This window comes from Limulus polyphemus, unplaced genomic scaffold, assembly GCF_000517525.1.
Source record: "Limulus polyphemus unplaced genomic scaffold, Limulus_polyphemus-2.1.2 Scaffold474, whole genome shotgun sequence".
NCBI lineage: Eukaryota > Metazoa > Arthropoda > Merostomata > Xiphosura > Limulidae > Limulus > Limulus polyphemus.
Window position 1 is genome coordinate 497,668 of NW_013666084.1, and position 16,811 is coordinate 514,478.

Genomic DNA, 16,811 nt, shown 5'->3' on the forward strand with positions numbered 1-16,811 from the left:
TTATTCGTGTAACTTCTTTTTTCTTTTGTTCTCACTTGTTTTAGTTCTGTCCTACGAATACCTTCGTTTTCTTATTTAGTTACACTTACTCTTATTAACTTATATATATATATATATATATATATACAGTAGTCAACATTTGCTGTTAATTTAATGTTAATAGAGGTCATTTCTGAAAAAAGACATAGCTTGGAAGTTCATTATCTGGACATTGTCTACCTGGGTGACTTTGATTGGATCTTGGCTTTGTTTTCCAACTACCCCCAAATTGAAAGTTTATACAGTGAATGCAGGGAGGAATGACTCAATGCAGGGTTGCTGCTGCTCTTGGCACATCCAAAAATGTGGCGTCCAGGGCCTTGAACGGGTTCAGATGGTTTGGCAGAGTCAATAGGAGACTTGGTGGAGGAAGGAGAAGACTAAACTCTCCACAACATGACCACTACTTGACCATCCAGGCTTGAAGGAATTGCTTTGCTCCAGCTGTTAACCTCCGTAACTCCCTGCAAGATGCCACAGGAGTCCGTTTGTCTACACATACAGTGCGCAGATGCCTTCACGAAGCTCAGTTGAGGGCTAAACATCCTGCTGTTCATGTTCCTTTAAGCCGACAGCACAGGCAGACACGACTGCAGTGGGCCAGAGAACACAGGAAATGGACTGCACAACAGTGGAGGGCCGTACTCTTCACTGATGAGTACTGCTATTGTGTGGTCTTTCTTGACAGATGCAGGAGAGTTTGGAGGTGCCCTGGTGAGCCCAATTTTCCACAGAATGTCATCGAACAATATCACTTTGGAGGAGGCTCAATCATGGTGTGGTTGTGGCCTCTTGTTCTATACAGCATCTGTTCCTGAAGATGTGTTTTCACCTGCTTGCTTGCTTGCATCAAGGACCAGTTGATTTTATATCTGGATCACTCCTTTCTCCCTAAAACTTGGGCTGCCTGGGAAGAAGATGGGATGTTTTCTAATCATTCTGGCTTCCATTTCTTCCATATACAATCATTTCAACTCTGACTGTCTTTGTGTCTGGCTTGGGCTATTCATATTTATCTTACTGGAACTGCCCCCTTTTACTGTGGTATTCCTCCCTTTCTCATGACTGTACACTTTATCATGTCACCTCCCATCAGGATTGTTATCTTAAGGCTTCTCATGCCTCTTATTGATGTTGTACCCTGGATGAGGCCTGTAGATCAGAATGTAGACCACATTTATCACATTACTGCTATCATATGGCATTCTTTGTACTTCTGACTTCTGCCTCACTCCAGTTGCCATTCTCCAGTCTACTCAGAGGCTCTTGTGAGATGAGTACTGTTATTTAGTTTTCACTTTCTTACCTTCTCACTTCTTGACATTCTTAGGTTTCATTTTCCCTTACCTAATAATGCTTGTATCCACCTTGTGGCCATTGTTACCTCACAGGGAGTACTTACCTAAAATCTGCAGTGTGGGTGGGTACAGAAAGTGTTAGGCCCATCTGCCCCTGCCCTGTGCAGTCTTTTAAAATGGGATTTCCCTCAAGATTGCTTTGGTGGTATCTATATATATTCTGCCTTTCAGACCTTTCTTTACAATACTAATAACTGGGTTTCATTACCTATGTGATCACTGTGTTGCGTCAGCGAGGTCATGTGACTAGTGTCACACCACCTATTTTCTAGAAATATCCTGTTCCTTCCTGAATGCCCTAGCATTTACTAGATTGGGGGTAGCCTGGTATATATAAGATGGTCACAACATGACGGGACAACGTGTGTGTAGGTAGTGAGTAATTGATCTGCAGTCAGAGAGTATTGTTGAAGTTCGTTATAGCGTTTGTTTTAGCGCGAATGTTGAAATCAAGTGTATCATAAAGTTATATTCAGAAAGAATAAACCAGTTTTATTAAGTAAGGACTTGTGTCGAATGTTGAAATCAAGTGTATCGTAAAGTTATATTCAGAAAGAATAAACCAGTTTTATTAAGTAAGGACTTGTGTCGCTAAAGTTTCGTAGGAACGAAGTTACGGAAAGTTAATTAACAAACGGAGACATAACAACTGCATAGATAGCCCATTGTGTAGCTTTGTGCTCAATGACAAACAAACTAGGCCACTCTGCACTTTAAAAAAAAATCTGTAGCACCAGCCATGTGAATGCCCTCACACTTGGCTTGCACTTGCTGACTTTAGTCACTGTGATCTTGAAATGTAAACGAAAAAATTGGTATAACTATTTCAAATATCCTAATGGCTCATTCTGATATAAATTAGTCTTTGCAAGCTGGTCCTTGATAACTTGTTATTTGACAAGTGTTGAATTTCATAAAACTATTTCTGTGAATTCCTTTGCAGTTTACAAAGTAGATGTCGGAAGTAATCACTTTATAAGGTCATTTAATTCAAACTAATATATGATAGTCATTTCCCTTTTGTGGCTGTATGGTGTCAAGATGCTCTGTTATCAATATTACTGTAATTGTGATTTGCAAAGACATGACTCATGTCTCATAATTATAAGCAGTAATGATATTAAAATATTACTTGTGCTTAGTATTTTTTTTTCGATATTAAATTTTAGATAAATCCCAATAAATATAAGAACATTGGTTTTTTTATATTACTGTGCTGGATACTTAAACAACAACTTCTGGAAGCTCTGTTACTTAATCCACATGGATTGCAAAAGTTGTGATCTTGGAAAATTGAAAATGTTGACATTTCATTAATTTTTTAGAAACGATGATATTAATATCTTAAAAATTAAGTTTCAACTGCAGTGTATATGCAATATTAGTGGTAAATCAAATGCAACGTGCCAAAATCTCATCATATAATTATGATGCAGAACTAAAACAAATGATAATTAGAGTGTCTAATATTATAGCTATAACAAGGCAAAAACTGCTGTTATAAAATAATATTAATCATTGTCCTCATTTTTATGCAAATCAGCACAAATATGTGTGAATTGGATTGCAGCTGTTTGGTTAATCACATCTAAATCATATAGTGCATGTATGTATCCTCAGTAAGAAGCTTTCAGTGCTTACAGCTACTTAGTTTCTGTAAATACTGTTGTTTCATATTTCTAATCAAAATCAACAATACTCATAACTATAGTGTCAGCCTATTTTGGTATGTAACTAAAAAATTTTTATAATTGTAACAATAATTATGATAATGGTCATCAATCATGAAATGTGTAACTTATATTTCTTCATTATTTGTTTGTTATGAACAAGTCTCTTCATGCTAATTTGCATTATACTTATTAGTTTCTCAGTTTTTTGATGGGTAAGGAAGATTGCATGTTAATTATTGGAATTCAAGATTATTTAAAATATCTTACATTGATATTTTTCCATGGTAGATCTCTTGATCCAGACTTCAATAGCACTCTTCAACTTCAAGTCACCTCTTTGAATGAAACGAAACCAACAGAAACAGTTATGAAGTTTTGAATTAGATATATTTAATTAACATTTTTCATATCTCATTGCGAGGAACATTAATTTTAGTCTGTTCTGTATTGAATAGTTAGTTCTTTTAAAATCCATGTTTATGTTTGTATATATGTGTGTGGTATTTTCAGATAGCAGAGATTTCTACTAAGAGTGACAAGGTAGGTCCACAGAATAACAGGATAATTCATACTGGAAAATAATTCTGTATTCTCTGGTTAACTCTCTCAACATGGGCTTGGTCAATTTGATCAATCACATGACCTTATTGTACTCATTCAAAGTCCTTATAGATTTAATGTTTTAACATTTCAAATGTTTGTTTTTTGTTAAACTTTATATTTTATCTGTAATTTTCTGTAACATAACTGTATAAAAGGCTGGTCAATTTGTCTGACCTTGTAACCACCAAAAATTAATCGAAATAAAACTAAATTACCCACTTTTTCTTTCTAGAATGACTTCAAATGTGGCATGAAACTACATTCATTTATCCTATGTAGCTTTAAACTTGTAACAGAATACAGCTATTTATAATTAAATATTATTGTTTTATTGACCTTTTGATTGCCCTTTGAACCATGTCTAACAACTATTCACATCATTATTAGATGTAAATGACTTGGGAAATGTGCAGCTCACATTACGCTGTCAAATTACATTACCCACGAGCTACTCCAAGCTGCTCACGTACATGCCTCATGAAATATTTTTATTATATTATTTGTTGTTTATTTTACCTAATATAATCTAAAGAGATCCCCATGTTTACATTTTACTTATTGTTATAATAATAAATAAAGAATAAACATGAAAAATAAGAAATAAATTACTTACCCAATCTTTATTTTTTTTGCTGTTGATTGTCGATGACACTTAACCCTACTTTTTTTATACTAATGGTAGTATTACACTATATAAATGATTTTTATTTAATTAAATAATGCACCAAAAAACACAAACTAATAACGTGCAAAAAAATAAACAATTTCCTCTAACTCTCAAAATTTTGAACCTTGTAATATAAGTGACATTGATACTTATCTGTTCAGAACACAATGTTATACAATACGTCATTTGATATATGAAAACCTTCGCTTTCTATTAGTTATAGCTAATATATAATTAAACATAAGAGAGAACTATAAACAAATCTTGAAAGAGAGGATGTTACAGGTGAGTGTAGCAAGAGAGGTCCAATTTTCTGTTGGATAGCTCTGTAACTAAAGAAAATTCAAGGCTATAAAAATTATGGTTTGTCTGAGCAATGACAATTTTATAGTGAGTAAATTATGTTGAATTTTGTACTGTTTGGAGGGGTGATGGATAAAATAGAGGAAATAATATACTTAAAGAAAATGTTTCATGTGTGTCACACTAGGGGAAATTCAGGATTTTTTAAAATATTGCATTGTAGAATTAAGAACATAAAACTTATATACTATTAAAATATGGATTATTAGCTAAGATATTATACCATACTAATTGGTATAACATAAGCAACAAGTAGTTTAATAAAATTTTGAATGTAAGAAACTAAAACTTTGTGTCATGAGCAGTAAAGGATACCCGTGGTGATAAGGCTATTACAGTGGGTATATCTTCACGAAATTTGGCAGTCTTTCAGTTAATATTACAAGTCTTTCACATACAAAAACTCATATTTCTTAGTGAAGTATTTTTAATAAAATAAAACATAGATTTGTCCATGAATATATTGAGTATTTGTTTTTGAAAAGTCTGTGTGCAAAGTAATTTTCGTGTTAAAATTAAAAACACTTTACCTCAGCTCAAAAATCTCAAATTTTCTTTGTGTAATCCTAAAACCTCCTACATTCATTTCAAACGTTTTTTTAGTAAAACTTTATAGTTTATCTGTTATTTTCCCTACCCTATCTCAAAACGGTATTGGTCAATTTGACCGACCTCGTAACCGTCAAAAAAAGAAAATCAAAATCAAACTATATTAACATTTTTCTTTCAAAAATGACTTCAACTTGTAACATGAAACTACATTTTCCTATCCTAAGTAGCTAAGTTCGTAACAGTATACATCTATTTATGATTAAGTTTTATTGTTTTGTTATCCTTTGAACCGTGTCTATCTACTGTCCATGCCATTATAAATTTTAAATCAATCGGAGAATATGCAGCTCACGTTACTCTATTGAATTACATTATCCACGAGCTTCTCACATATGTACCTCGTGAACCATTTTAATTATATTATTATTATTACTTATTTTACCTCATCTATTCTTAAATAACTTAAAAAATCCATATTTTCAGATTTTAGTTACTTTTACGATGATAAATAAAGAATAAATATGAAAAACAAGAAATATAGTACTTACCTAATCTTCTTTATTTCCTGCTGTCAGGTTTCGAAGTCAGTTAAACCTAATTTTTTGTACTATAGATAATAATGCACTTTATAATTTTTGCTCAGTTAAATAATGCACCAAAGAATATAGACTAATAACATGCAAAACGTAGACAAATTCACTTACCTCAAAATTTTCCTGGCTTTCTAACCATGCGACAAGAGCCATTGCAAATTCCTTTCCCACAGGAACGAATCTTGTACTTTGAGTGAAATTGACGATATTCTATTCAGAATACAACCTTATGCAATACGTCATTTGATAGATGAAACCTTGACTTTCTATTGGCTGCAGGTAATATATAATGAAACATAAAAGAGAACTATCAACGAATTCTGAAAGAGAGGATGTGGCAGGAGGGGTCAGATTTTCTATTCAATAGCTCTGTAACCAAACAAAATTGAAGGCTATAAAAATTATGGTTTGTTTGAGCAACAACGATTTTATAGAGTATTTTACGTTTAATTTTGTACATTTTCAAGGGGTGATGGTTAAAATCGAGATGATGACATGCTAAGACAAAATATATCACTTGGATCACACTATTGGAAATTCAGGATTTTTTTAAATATTGCGTTGTAGAATTAAGAACTTGAAACTTGTATACTATTAAAATATGGATTATTAGCTAAGATGTTATGCTGGTCTAAGAGATATAACTTAAAAAAAAAGTAGTTTAATAAATTTTTGAATGTAAGACACTAAAACCTTGTGTCATGTGCAGTAAAGGTTACCCAGGTCAAGAGGGTTAATTTCATGCTTACCAAGAGCAACTAATACTATCCATTTGATTTTCATTCCCTATGAAACATAAGGAGGGTATAACCAAAAAGAGATCACCTGACTGCTCATGGAAAAGATAACTGCCTAACTTCACATACTACATGTAACCTTGCAGCTTCCTTTGTTAGAGGAAGACAAACTGTGCTACTCTAGGCTGGTGACAGAGAACAATAGGTAGCTGGAACAAAATTAGTTTAAAGACCTTTTTGACCAATGTGTTTCATGGAATCTGCACACATGTGCACAAATAAATTTTTTTGAATATTTCATATATTAATAAAAGGAGATAGAAACACATGGTTTGCTTATGTACCAAAAATATATATACATAAATATATATATATATGCATAATTTTTGTTCTCATTCTTCAAAATAGATTAAAACAAAAAAAAAATATTACATGTTGCAATTACTGATATTTCTGAAAATAAAGGTAAAAGTACATTTACCAAATGCCATTTGATTAGTGAATTGACAGTGTATTTTATTATCAGTTTACATTACAGGTATGTGTAAGGTGCAGTTCACTTGAAATGGAAAGGGCCAGTTGGGTCATAAAGCAATCCAACCTCCAGAAATCCCTTCATCAATCTGAGAATGAAGTCATCAGACTCAAAAGGCTACTTCAGGCTACAGAAGATGAGAATAATGGAATTGCTTTAGTTGATAAAGAAAGCAAGGTATATTGTATCATGTGGGCTATTTTTACAGTATAACAATTTCTTGTTTACAGTCCTCAGGCAGTATTTAACATGAAAAGAATGTCAAAAACGATTTTATCTTAAAAGGGTTTACTATATACAACAATAGTGTAAAATATTTATGACAAATATAGCATAATCTATGAGCAACAAGGGACCATTTGAACCTTAAGATCAGCATTTCTTGTCTTTCAAATGTAGAAGCAAAGAAATGCTTGATTTATAAAGGTGAAGTGATATCTATACACACGGTAAGCCTTGAAAATGGTATATGTTATGCCTAATAGTGTTGTACCTATTAACAATACAAGCTCTGATGTTTTCAATACAACAAATCGTGTTTCTTGAAACTTTTGGCTTGAAACAAAATTAGCAAATGAAGCTTCCCGATTAAAAGGTATGCAGAAGCTGCATAGTTGTGTGGGAGCAAAAAACCAATATATTTTTTTAATTTGTTTTTTAACTTTCAAAATTAAAAATAATTTTCCTTTTAAATGGAACTTTCAGTCATTTTGATTACTTATAATATACATCCCATTTAAAGTAAAACAAATTTCTCAATACAGTGTAGATCAACAGTTGTTACTGTTTCTAAAAATTAGGTTCTAAGGTATGTTAAGAAAAAGGGAAGCAATCTACATTTTAATAGTTTCTCTAGTTTAGCCTAAACATTTAGTGTTATCTTACACATTTCTTGTTATCCGAACCACAGAATGTTGCATGCATTCAAACACCAAGAAATAAATTCATCTGGCTGAATTTGTACATAAAATTTTTCAATATATTAAAATCTTGAAATTGACATTTTACAGGGTCAACGTTGGGCTAATGCTTAATGTGCTGGACTGTGAATCTCAGTATCCAAGGCATGTGTCCCACTCCCACAAGATCTTTCTCTACATTTTGGGACTGTGGATGCATTGTAAAAGTTACTGTCAAATCTCACCATCATTTAGAGAACCACAAGAGCTGGCTGTAGGTGATGTTGACTAGCTGCCTTCCATATAGAGTATCAGTTTAACATTTATTACCTTGTTAACAGTAGAAAGAAATATGCCCAGTTTCATTGCTTCACTTTGCTGAAGAGGGCATTGCTCTGGATTGACTTTAGCTTCGGGTGCAATTTCAGAGCATATTGCTAATGTAAACATCCTATTGCATGAGTATTCCTTTTTGTGTTTAGGCAGAATTATGGGGACTCCATTCAAAATCTAGTTTCCTTATAGGCTCTACCTTAGTTAACGATCTTGCTATATACATATCCTTCTACCATAGCGCCATTGCACTGTTGAAAAGTTAGAATTTCACTATGAACCAAATAATAAGTATTAAATATTTTTCCCATAGCCCAACAGCTTACGCCTGTAGTGGCACAATGCTGCAGTAGTATATACAAACCTTTCTTATAAAATATGGTTTTCTTTGTGTTTTTAGCAGATTTTTCTCTCTTTCTGTTATGCCTGATATCCAGGAAGCACATCCAATATCCTATATAATAACCTATTGCATGTAGTGAAGATGATATAGTTGGCAAAAGTTGTGATATTATTTCCATTAATACATAATTTTAATTGTATCCGTCTATTGGCCTAATGTGGGCTCATTTCTAGTATCACTAGCGTATACCAGCATTTCAAAACTACACCTTATCTGTTGCACATTACTGCTGATTAGATTTTTAGCTCAGTACTAGAGCTTATGAACTACCTGCATGACAACATACGAAATCTTATTTGAAATGCTATTTATATCAGTCATTTATGAAACATCAAGTTCTGTTATGTATATTTGATCAAATGAAACATAATTCATTAGATGCTACATGCACCAAATGAAGTACATTTAAAATGTCTTTTTACTTTCTTGCATTTTTTATGGGAATTCAATTATAATGGATCATACTTCACCAGCTTAAGCATTGTGTCATAAAGAGGAGGGATAAAATACATGCAGAAAATCAAACACCAAAATAGATACATCTAAAAATATAACTTAATCAAGCTAAAGTACTTTTCCTTGATTGTTGGTGTCTTTTTTGTATTGTGCTAATGAACCTTCCTTTTAGGATTGTTTATATTCATAAACATGGGATCTTTTGTGTCCAGTTTGAGTTCTTTGTTATCCTGCTTGAACTGTTTCCTTCAATGGAAACCACCATTGTCTTTTCATATCATGTGATCCCTCCTCTTGTGACTTGCTCTTTTGCTAATGTTAAATTGCAAACGTCATAAAACTAAACAAAACCTGATATCAGTGATCAAATATAATAGAAATATATTACCTTTTACAACTCAGAAAAGTATGATGTATTTCTCTCATTCCCTCTCAAAAATGTAGAAAAACATAATTGCCAATAATGATTACCATTATAAACAGCACCCATCATGCTAAACTGAACATGTTTCTATCTTAATTCTGACTAAGGGCAAGGCAATTGACAATCTTATTGTCCATGCTAGCAGCCACCATGCAGAGGATCAAACCTAACTGGGTTATATTTACTAAAATCCATATAAATCCAACTAATCTTAATGATTTTGAATGAAATAAAAAACCATGTAGATTTACAAGCTTTTTGGTAGTTTTTTACATACATATTTTTTCCACAGATAAAACGACACTTGTGACATAAGATAGTAAAAAACATTGTGAGTAATTTCTGGTTGCCATTTAGTGAATGCTGAGCACTGCACTGTCATCGTAGTATATAAATCTTTTTTGGGGTTCTTCACCATACAGTAGGTCTGCTGTTGTGTCATATTATAACAACACAGGGACTTAGAGAACTATGGACAGAATTTTTAATACATTTTGATCAAATTTTTCAAAGTTTTTTTTCGTGAAACCCAAATAAACTATCCAGAAATCGGTCAGGATCACAACCCAGCATTCAAAATGGGCATCATGCACTGACAATTGAAATTCATTTTAAAAGCGTGCTACCTAAAAATTAATTCATTGTGAAAACTATCATGCATTATTTTAAGCATATGCTATGTCTGCCTTTTTTGAAAGCAAACTACAACCAGTTTTAATTGGTATTTGTTTTATTTCTTCTTTTATCTTATGATTTAAATTGATTTTATCTTTACATTAAAACAATCCACACACACAATCAAGATCCTGTTCAAACATGAGTATGTGTGGTCACTTGCACGGTAGACCTGAAAGAATATTCATAACTTTTAAACATTTACAAATGAATATTAAATTAATATTCAGCATTTGAGTCAAGAATGATGTGCGTTCATACACTAACAAAAATGCACATTTTTATAATAAAAATTTCAACAAACTTTGTACAGTATTTCGTTGAAAAAGGCATACTGATATAGAAGAACATCAATTATATGTGCAACAAAATTGGACATTATGATTCAATTGTAAGAGGCTGTCATAATGTGATGACAAGGTTTATATTTCTAGGATAAATTATGTAATTAAATTGGCATATTTCAATTCAAAATCTACATTTTATGTCGTAAATACTTTATTTATTGGTATTGAGGTTTAAATCCTGGGTAAATTGTATTCACAACCATATCCCGACATCAATATAATACCCAAACTAGATGGTCAAGTCAACTTCTGAAATCTGACGTCGCCTATTGGTCACATGGTGGTTGTATGACATCACGACCTAATTGTGATGTTGTCATGACATCATAGTGACATTGTGTGCTTGCTGAGAATGCCACTCTATTTCTGCCTGAGTTTCTTGCCTATCGCCAAATCAGTGTCGCTAGTGGTACCAGTGTCTATACCGTGCATTCAGGCATGGTGGCAGTACATTTGACCAGGTTTGTGCACCTATGTTACAATTTCACCTTGGGTGTTAGCATAAGGTTTAATCATTCAATTCCCTCACCTTCCTCCTTTATCCTCAATTACTGTTTCCTTCTCTCCTCCTCTAGATCTTCATTATGGCCTTTGTCTCTTGGAAATGGTTCAGACTCTACTTGTCCAGGAAGACTAGGGACTGGCATCCAGTTATAGATTTGTTACATCTTAACTGTTTGCTTCAACCTTCCTAGTTTTTGGAGGAGGAATGTGAATGTCGCAAATGCTTACTTTCACATCCTTTTTTTCCCCAACATTTAGTAGGGCATTTACATTCAAAGTTTTTCTGTTGAGCAGTCATATCCTTTGTTTACCTAAGTCATAAACAAGGTTTGTGCTCCCATCCTTACTTGCAGGATAGGTTTTTGTTAGCTCCAGTCTAACATGCTGCTCACAAACTCACTCAGTTTCTTCTTCAAGAAGCAACTCTTGTAGGATAGTTCATCTTATTCAGACCCAATAATTCATCCAACTGGGAATATTTTTCAACTCCTTCTCCATTTGGGCCCACCTTTATCATTTTAATTTACAGTCAGTGGAGCTTATGGTTCAGTCACCCTTCTTTCTACTTCACTTCCGGCTGATTTCACCTTCTGGGTCAACAGAGATGACAACACAGCTGGTGTTCCTCTTCCACCTCCACGGCCCAAACTGCATCTTTTTATGGATGCTTCTTTTTCAAGTTGGGGAGCAATTATGGATTTCCTGAAATCGTGGATCATTGTTCTTCAGTTGAGATGGCTATGCACATCATTATCCTGGAGCTGCTTGCTGTCCATCAGGCTTTGGATCATTTCCTGCCTATAAAACAAGGCATGGTTGCCATGATCCATTCCAACAGTTGTCTCTTATATCAATCAACAAAGAGACACCAGTCCATGCTCAATTTGTTCTTGGACCTTGGAACTCCTGTCTGGGCCCATTCACATCATGCACGCTTCTTGGCATGTTATGTTCCAGATGCTTTGATTCTTTTGCAGATTGATTATCTCATCCCAACAAAATCTTTCTTATGGAGTTGTCCCTAGATTCACAAAATGTTCTGGTGTTTATACAGCTTGTGGGGCATTTCTCTTCTGAGAGTTCTGAAGGCATTTGCCCCTCTCCCTCATTATTAATTCTAAAATTTCCATTTTCAGTCTCCATTTTCTTTGGTGATAAACAACTTTAGTTTGGATCAACTCTACTTTACCTGTATGCCTATCCTCTTATATATCTCCTCCCCAGGTTTTATCCTTTATTCCGTCCACTACATATTGTATCCTTCTTATTTTACATTTCTGGCCAGTTCAACTTTCGTTTCCAGTCCTTTCCGTCCTTCAACTGCCACCTTTGTTACCACATCCTCTTTCCCAATACCTCCTCCTTCAACCTTAGTCACTGGTGTATCATCCCACAGTCGCCACACTATGGCTTCACACATGGCTTTTGTCTGGCCCCTTGCAAGGTAGTGGGGACTGTCTGCATGTGAAGCTTCCATCCTTTTCCATTATGTCTTTACTCTCTAATGGTGTACCAGAGAAAATGACATACTTTTCTGTTGGTCTCTGTATCATGGTTACCTTCCTTCCCATCCTAGTATTCCTCTTAGCTCTAAATTTTTTACCTCTCTGTTCAAAAGTGGTGCTTCTGTGTCTACCATTTCTGGATACCATGCAAACTTGTTCAATAAGTTCCATTTTTCAGTGTTTTCCTCTCTGACCATTTTCCTTTGATTATGTTCCTTCCACATCCTTCATCCTCCTCATCTTCTGCTCCTTCCCATTTATTTATCCACTGGAACCATTTCTCTCCAAGAGAGATTTCACCTACTACCCTCACAGGTGGATTTGCCAACTTATCAGATTGGCTTTTTCTTCCTGGTTTCCTGATTCCCAACATTTTTTGAGGTGTCATCTCATCAAATACAGTATCTTACCTTTTTCTCTGGCTTTTCATCTCCATCATCCTTTGGAAGGCATTGTCCAGGCTGGCATGTGAACCACACTGACCATATTCATCTCCCATTACTTACATCATTGGGCCATATCCTCATCTGTATATTGTACACTGCTTGTTGCCATACTCTACTCATCAATTCAACTGTTAGTGGGTAAGTGGTTTATATCTCTATATTTCCCTTGCAAAGGTCACAAAATTTTCTATCTTAGATCCTTTTTTATGGCTAATGGTTCCTATCCAGATATCATAATTCTTACATCCGGATTGTATGGCCTTTAAGGTGTATAATACTCACTGTAGAGATGGGGTGTTTCGCAAGACTGCTTGTAGGTTCATCCTCGTGGTGTTTTGCATTGTAATTATACCCTTCCTGGACCGTACACTCATGGACTAGCATGAGTAAAGTGGATAAGGGATTGCTGCCCATCCCTCTGTTCATGGCTAGATCATTCAGGTTCAGCCTGCTTTTAAAAATAGGGTTCTATGATCACTCATTGCACTTTCTGTGGTGATGTGTTCCTCCAGACTCCCCACTGCACTCTTTCCCCCACTCTTCTACTCGTCTATGTAATTTTGCACTGGTCCCTCCACCAGGTCAGTATGTTATTCCAGCTAGTATGTGAGAAGAGGTATCGTATCGAAAGTTATAATTTTCCTACACTGAAAATGTATTTCCGATAGATACTTATCTCCTTTCTCACTTACCACCCTTCCTTCCCAATTCTGGTGCTTCATTGATGCCTAATCGAGAAGTGAAGACTGGGTTCTACAGCATAGCATCAGTTTAGCTAGAAGGCTGTGTTGCACTCCTATTGGTGGAGGGTTGGCACATGCGTATTTGCATGATACAGTGTAGAAGTACCACATCAAAACATGTGGAGGTAGGTGGGAATATCAAGGCCAGTGGTGAGTGAAAATTGCGCATATAGTGAGCAGTAATAATTGTGAAAAGCTATTATTGAGAGGAGGTAAGTACTTATCGGAAATACATTTTCAATGAAGGAAAATTATAACTTTGCCCTGGATGAGACCATTTAGGCCAGAATATGGATGACATCTAACATATTTGTATTATATTACTAACCTCTCTTGGTGGTTTCTTATGTGTCTATCTTTTCTCTTCCTGCAGTCATCATTCTTCAGTATCTCTTGATGTCAGTATTGTTATTTGTTGTTGAATTTCTCTCTGTTACAACTTTGCTATACTTAGATCTCTTTGTCCATCACCTAGAGACACTGGAACCCATCATATGTTTAGTTGGTGTTGCCTCACAGGGATTACTTCTCTTTCCCAAAATCTACATTGAACAGGAGAGTTTGGAAAGTGTTGAGCTCTTCTGCTCCTGCTTTGTGCCCCTTGTTGAGGTTTTCTGCAACACTACTTTGATGGCATATATATATATATATGTTTTATTCACCAGGCCATTATACATTTGTGAAAACAATGACAGACTACCCTCACACCTGTCTTGCATTTGCTATCTTTAGTTGTGGTTACCCATTACAGTATCACCCCCCCCCCCCAACTTACTCTTTGCCCATTTCTTCTAGTGTAGTATGGGAGAACCCTTGCTTCCCCAGTCTTCCACTGTAGGAAGTTGATATGGAGAGTTCCCAAATGGATGGTGCAATTCCACTGGTACAAGACCAAGTAGACATATCCTTCATTTGAGAAGTAGGGCTGGGGTGTTATCTGGTTGTATACTACAGGACACCCCACTGCATTATGAATCAAGCCATTTCTGATGGTTCAGTCCATTCATTTAGTTTTTAGCTTCACCTCATGGCCACAGATTTGTGATGCTTCTCCTTGTACCTGATTATAGAGGTATCTCACATAGGTATTTCTATATGGAAAGACCTGACTTGTAGGCATAGCCATGAAGCACACTCATGCTCAGCTGCCAACCTGTGAAACAATGGCCAGTTGAGCAGTCTTACGTTTCTGCCCATTTTAGTGACATTAGCACCATGCAAAAGATTCTTATGACAATTTCTTTTGCTCTACCTCTTCTAACAACAGTTACCCCAATACCACAATAACATTGGGCAAGAAGAAGTATTCCCTGCTTAAGATGGATGTGATCTCCCACCAAGTGCTGCCCCATTAGGCTACCCCCAACTCATGGGTGTCACACACAATGCTCTTTTGCTTTCTAATACCGTGTTTTGAAAGGAGCTCATCTTTGCAGTTTCTTCCTCTGCACTGGCCCTTCCAGTATCTTTAATGTAAAATTCTAGATATTTTTCTTAACTGAAAATGTATTTCTGATAGATACCTTTCTTCATGACCTCGCACTGTTCCTCCCCACTTCCAATGCATTTAGTTTACCTCATCAAAAATGAGCCTTTGTTTCAATGCTCAGGGGATTACTGTGTATGGAGGATGTGTTGCCCTCCTATTGGCAGAGGGATATAGTTTAATGATAATTACATCTCAGGCTGGAATAACACAAATAGGTTTTGGAGCTATGTTTAAGGTTTGCGGCAGATGCTTAAATTCATCCAGCAGTGTGCGTAAAATATTACGTTGTTTTATTAAGATGACAAAAACCCGACCAACTTGTATATCAAAACAAAACATTTATTAAATGAAATAGACTCCATTCTTATCACTGATGCTTTTCAATCTTACAATCAGGTTTTTAATGCCCTGATTAAAGAAATCACTTGCCTTTGAAACAAAAAATATGTGGATGTCCTCTTTAACACCTTCCGTATTTGCATATTTTTTCCCATTAACCTTTTCAAGACAGGTCATAGGAGAAAGGCCATGTCATCTCATTTGTTGACTCACATTCAAAATTTTATTGAACTACTATTTTGTGAACTTATATCAGTAAGTTTGGTATCAAACTGTAGATTATAATTAAAATGTTAGAACTATACATTACTAAATTTCTTAATTTAAAAGTAAATATTAAAAAAACAGATAAACATCGATTTTATGTCACATGGTATGTTGAATGCAGCACTGGTTCAAATTAGATGTTTGTGAAGTCAAAATACTAAGTCTATAGTTTCGTACAAATTACCAATATTGACAAGTTAGAATATAAAATAAGAACCTCTTATCTTTTCTAGTTGCTAAGATATTGCTCATATAATAAATGAAACACAGTGGCACCCTGCCCACATCTTTCCATTTTTGGAAACGCTTCCTTATATACAATTACTTCTATATATGACATGAGTAACCAATCGGGATCTCAGAATGTCCCCCTAGTAGCTAGCGCCATTACTTTCTTTTGAACCAAGATTTCATTGAGGTAGGTTGTGTCTTTAGTTTGCTCAAAATTTCATATTTTTTTAGACCCAAATAAAGCTTATCTACTAATCTTGATAAATTATACTTGAATTCTATGGTATTGATGTAGTAATTTACGATTTCTTAGTTATTCAAATGTATATATATATAAAATCTAATAAAAATTATTTGTTTCATATCCTGCACTTACAAAGATTTTAAAGGCTTAGCAACCTACATCAAGCAGCAACTGAGTATAAAGGACGTAACCAGAAGAGATAATTGTTTGCTTTACTTCTTTATTTACTGTTCTATGTTTAAGAACTTATTTCAAAATAGCAATAATCTATATATATATATATATATATATATATAATATATAATATAGAATAGTACGTACGTTACTTACTACAATAATACTACGTAACTAAACTAAACAACAGACCAAGAACAAGTTTACGTTAC

At 34.6% G+C, this 16,811-nt stretch overlaps 1 protein-coding gene and 1 long non-coding RNA gene across 3 annotated transcripts in view; one reads left to right on the plus strand and one right to left on the minus strand.

The window, feature by feature from the left end:
- Positions 1–16,811, plus strand: part of LOC106458493 (pericentrin-like) — a 153,406-nt gene that overhangs the window by 112,917 nt on the left and 23,678 nt on the right. For both annotated transcript variants that reach the window (XM_022384726.1, XM_022384727.1), the window contains 2 exons: positions 3,359–3,434; positions 7,112–7,297. In XM_022384726.1, the coding sequence (XP_022240434.1) occupies positions 3,359–3,434; positions 7,112–7,297 (262 nt within the window). The remainder of the gene's footprint in view (positions 1–3,358; positions 3,435–7,111; positions 7,298–16,811) is intronic.
- On the minus strand, positions 3,650–4,374 carry LOC111085569. Its single transcript, XR_002610380.1, has 3 exons — positions 4,362–4,374; positions 4,222–4,227; positions 3,650–3,735 (listed from the first exon to the last, which is right to left on the minus strand). It is a non-coding gene; the product is annotated as an uncharacterized LOC111085569 (long non-coding RNA).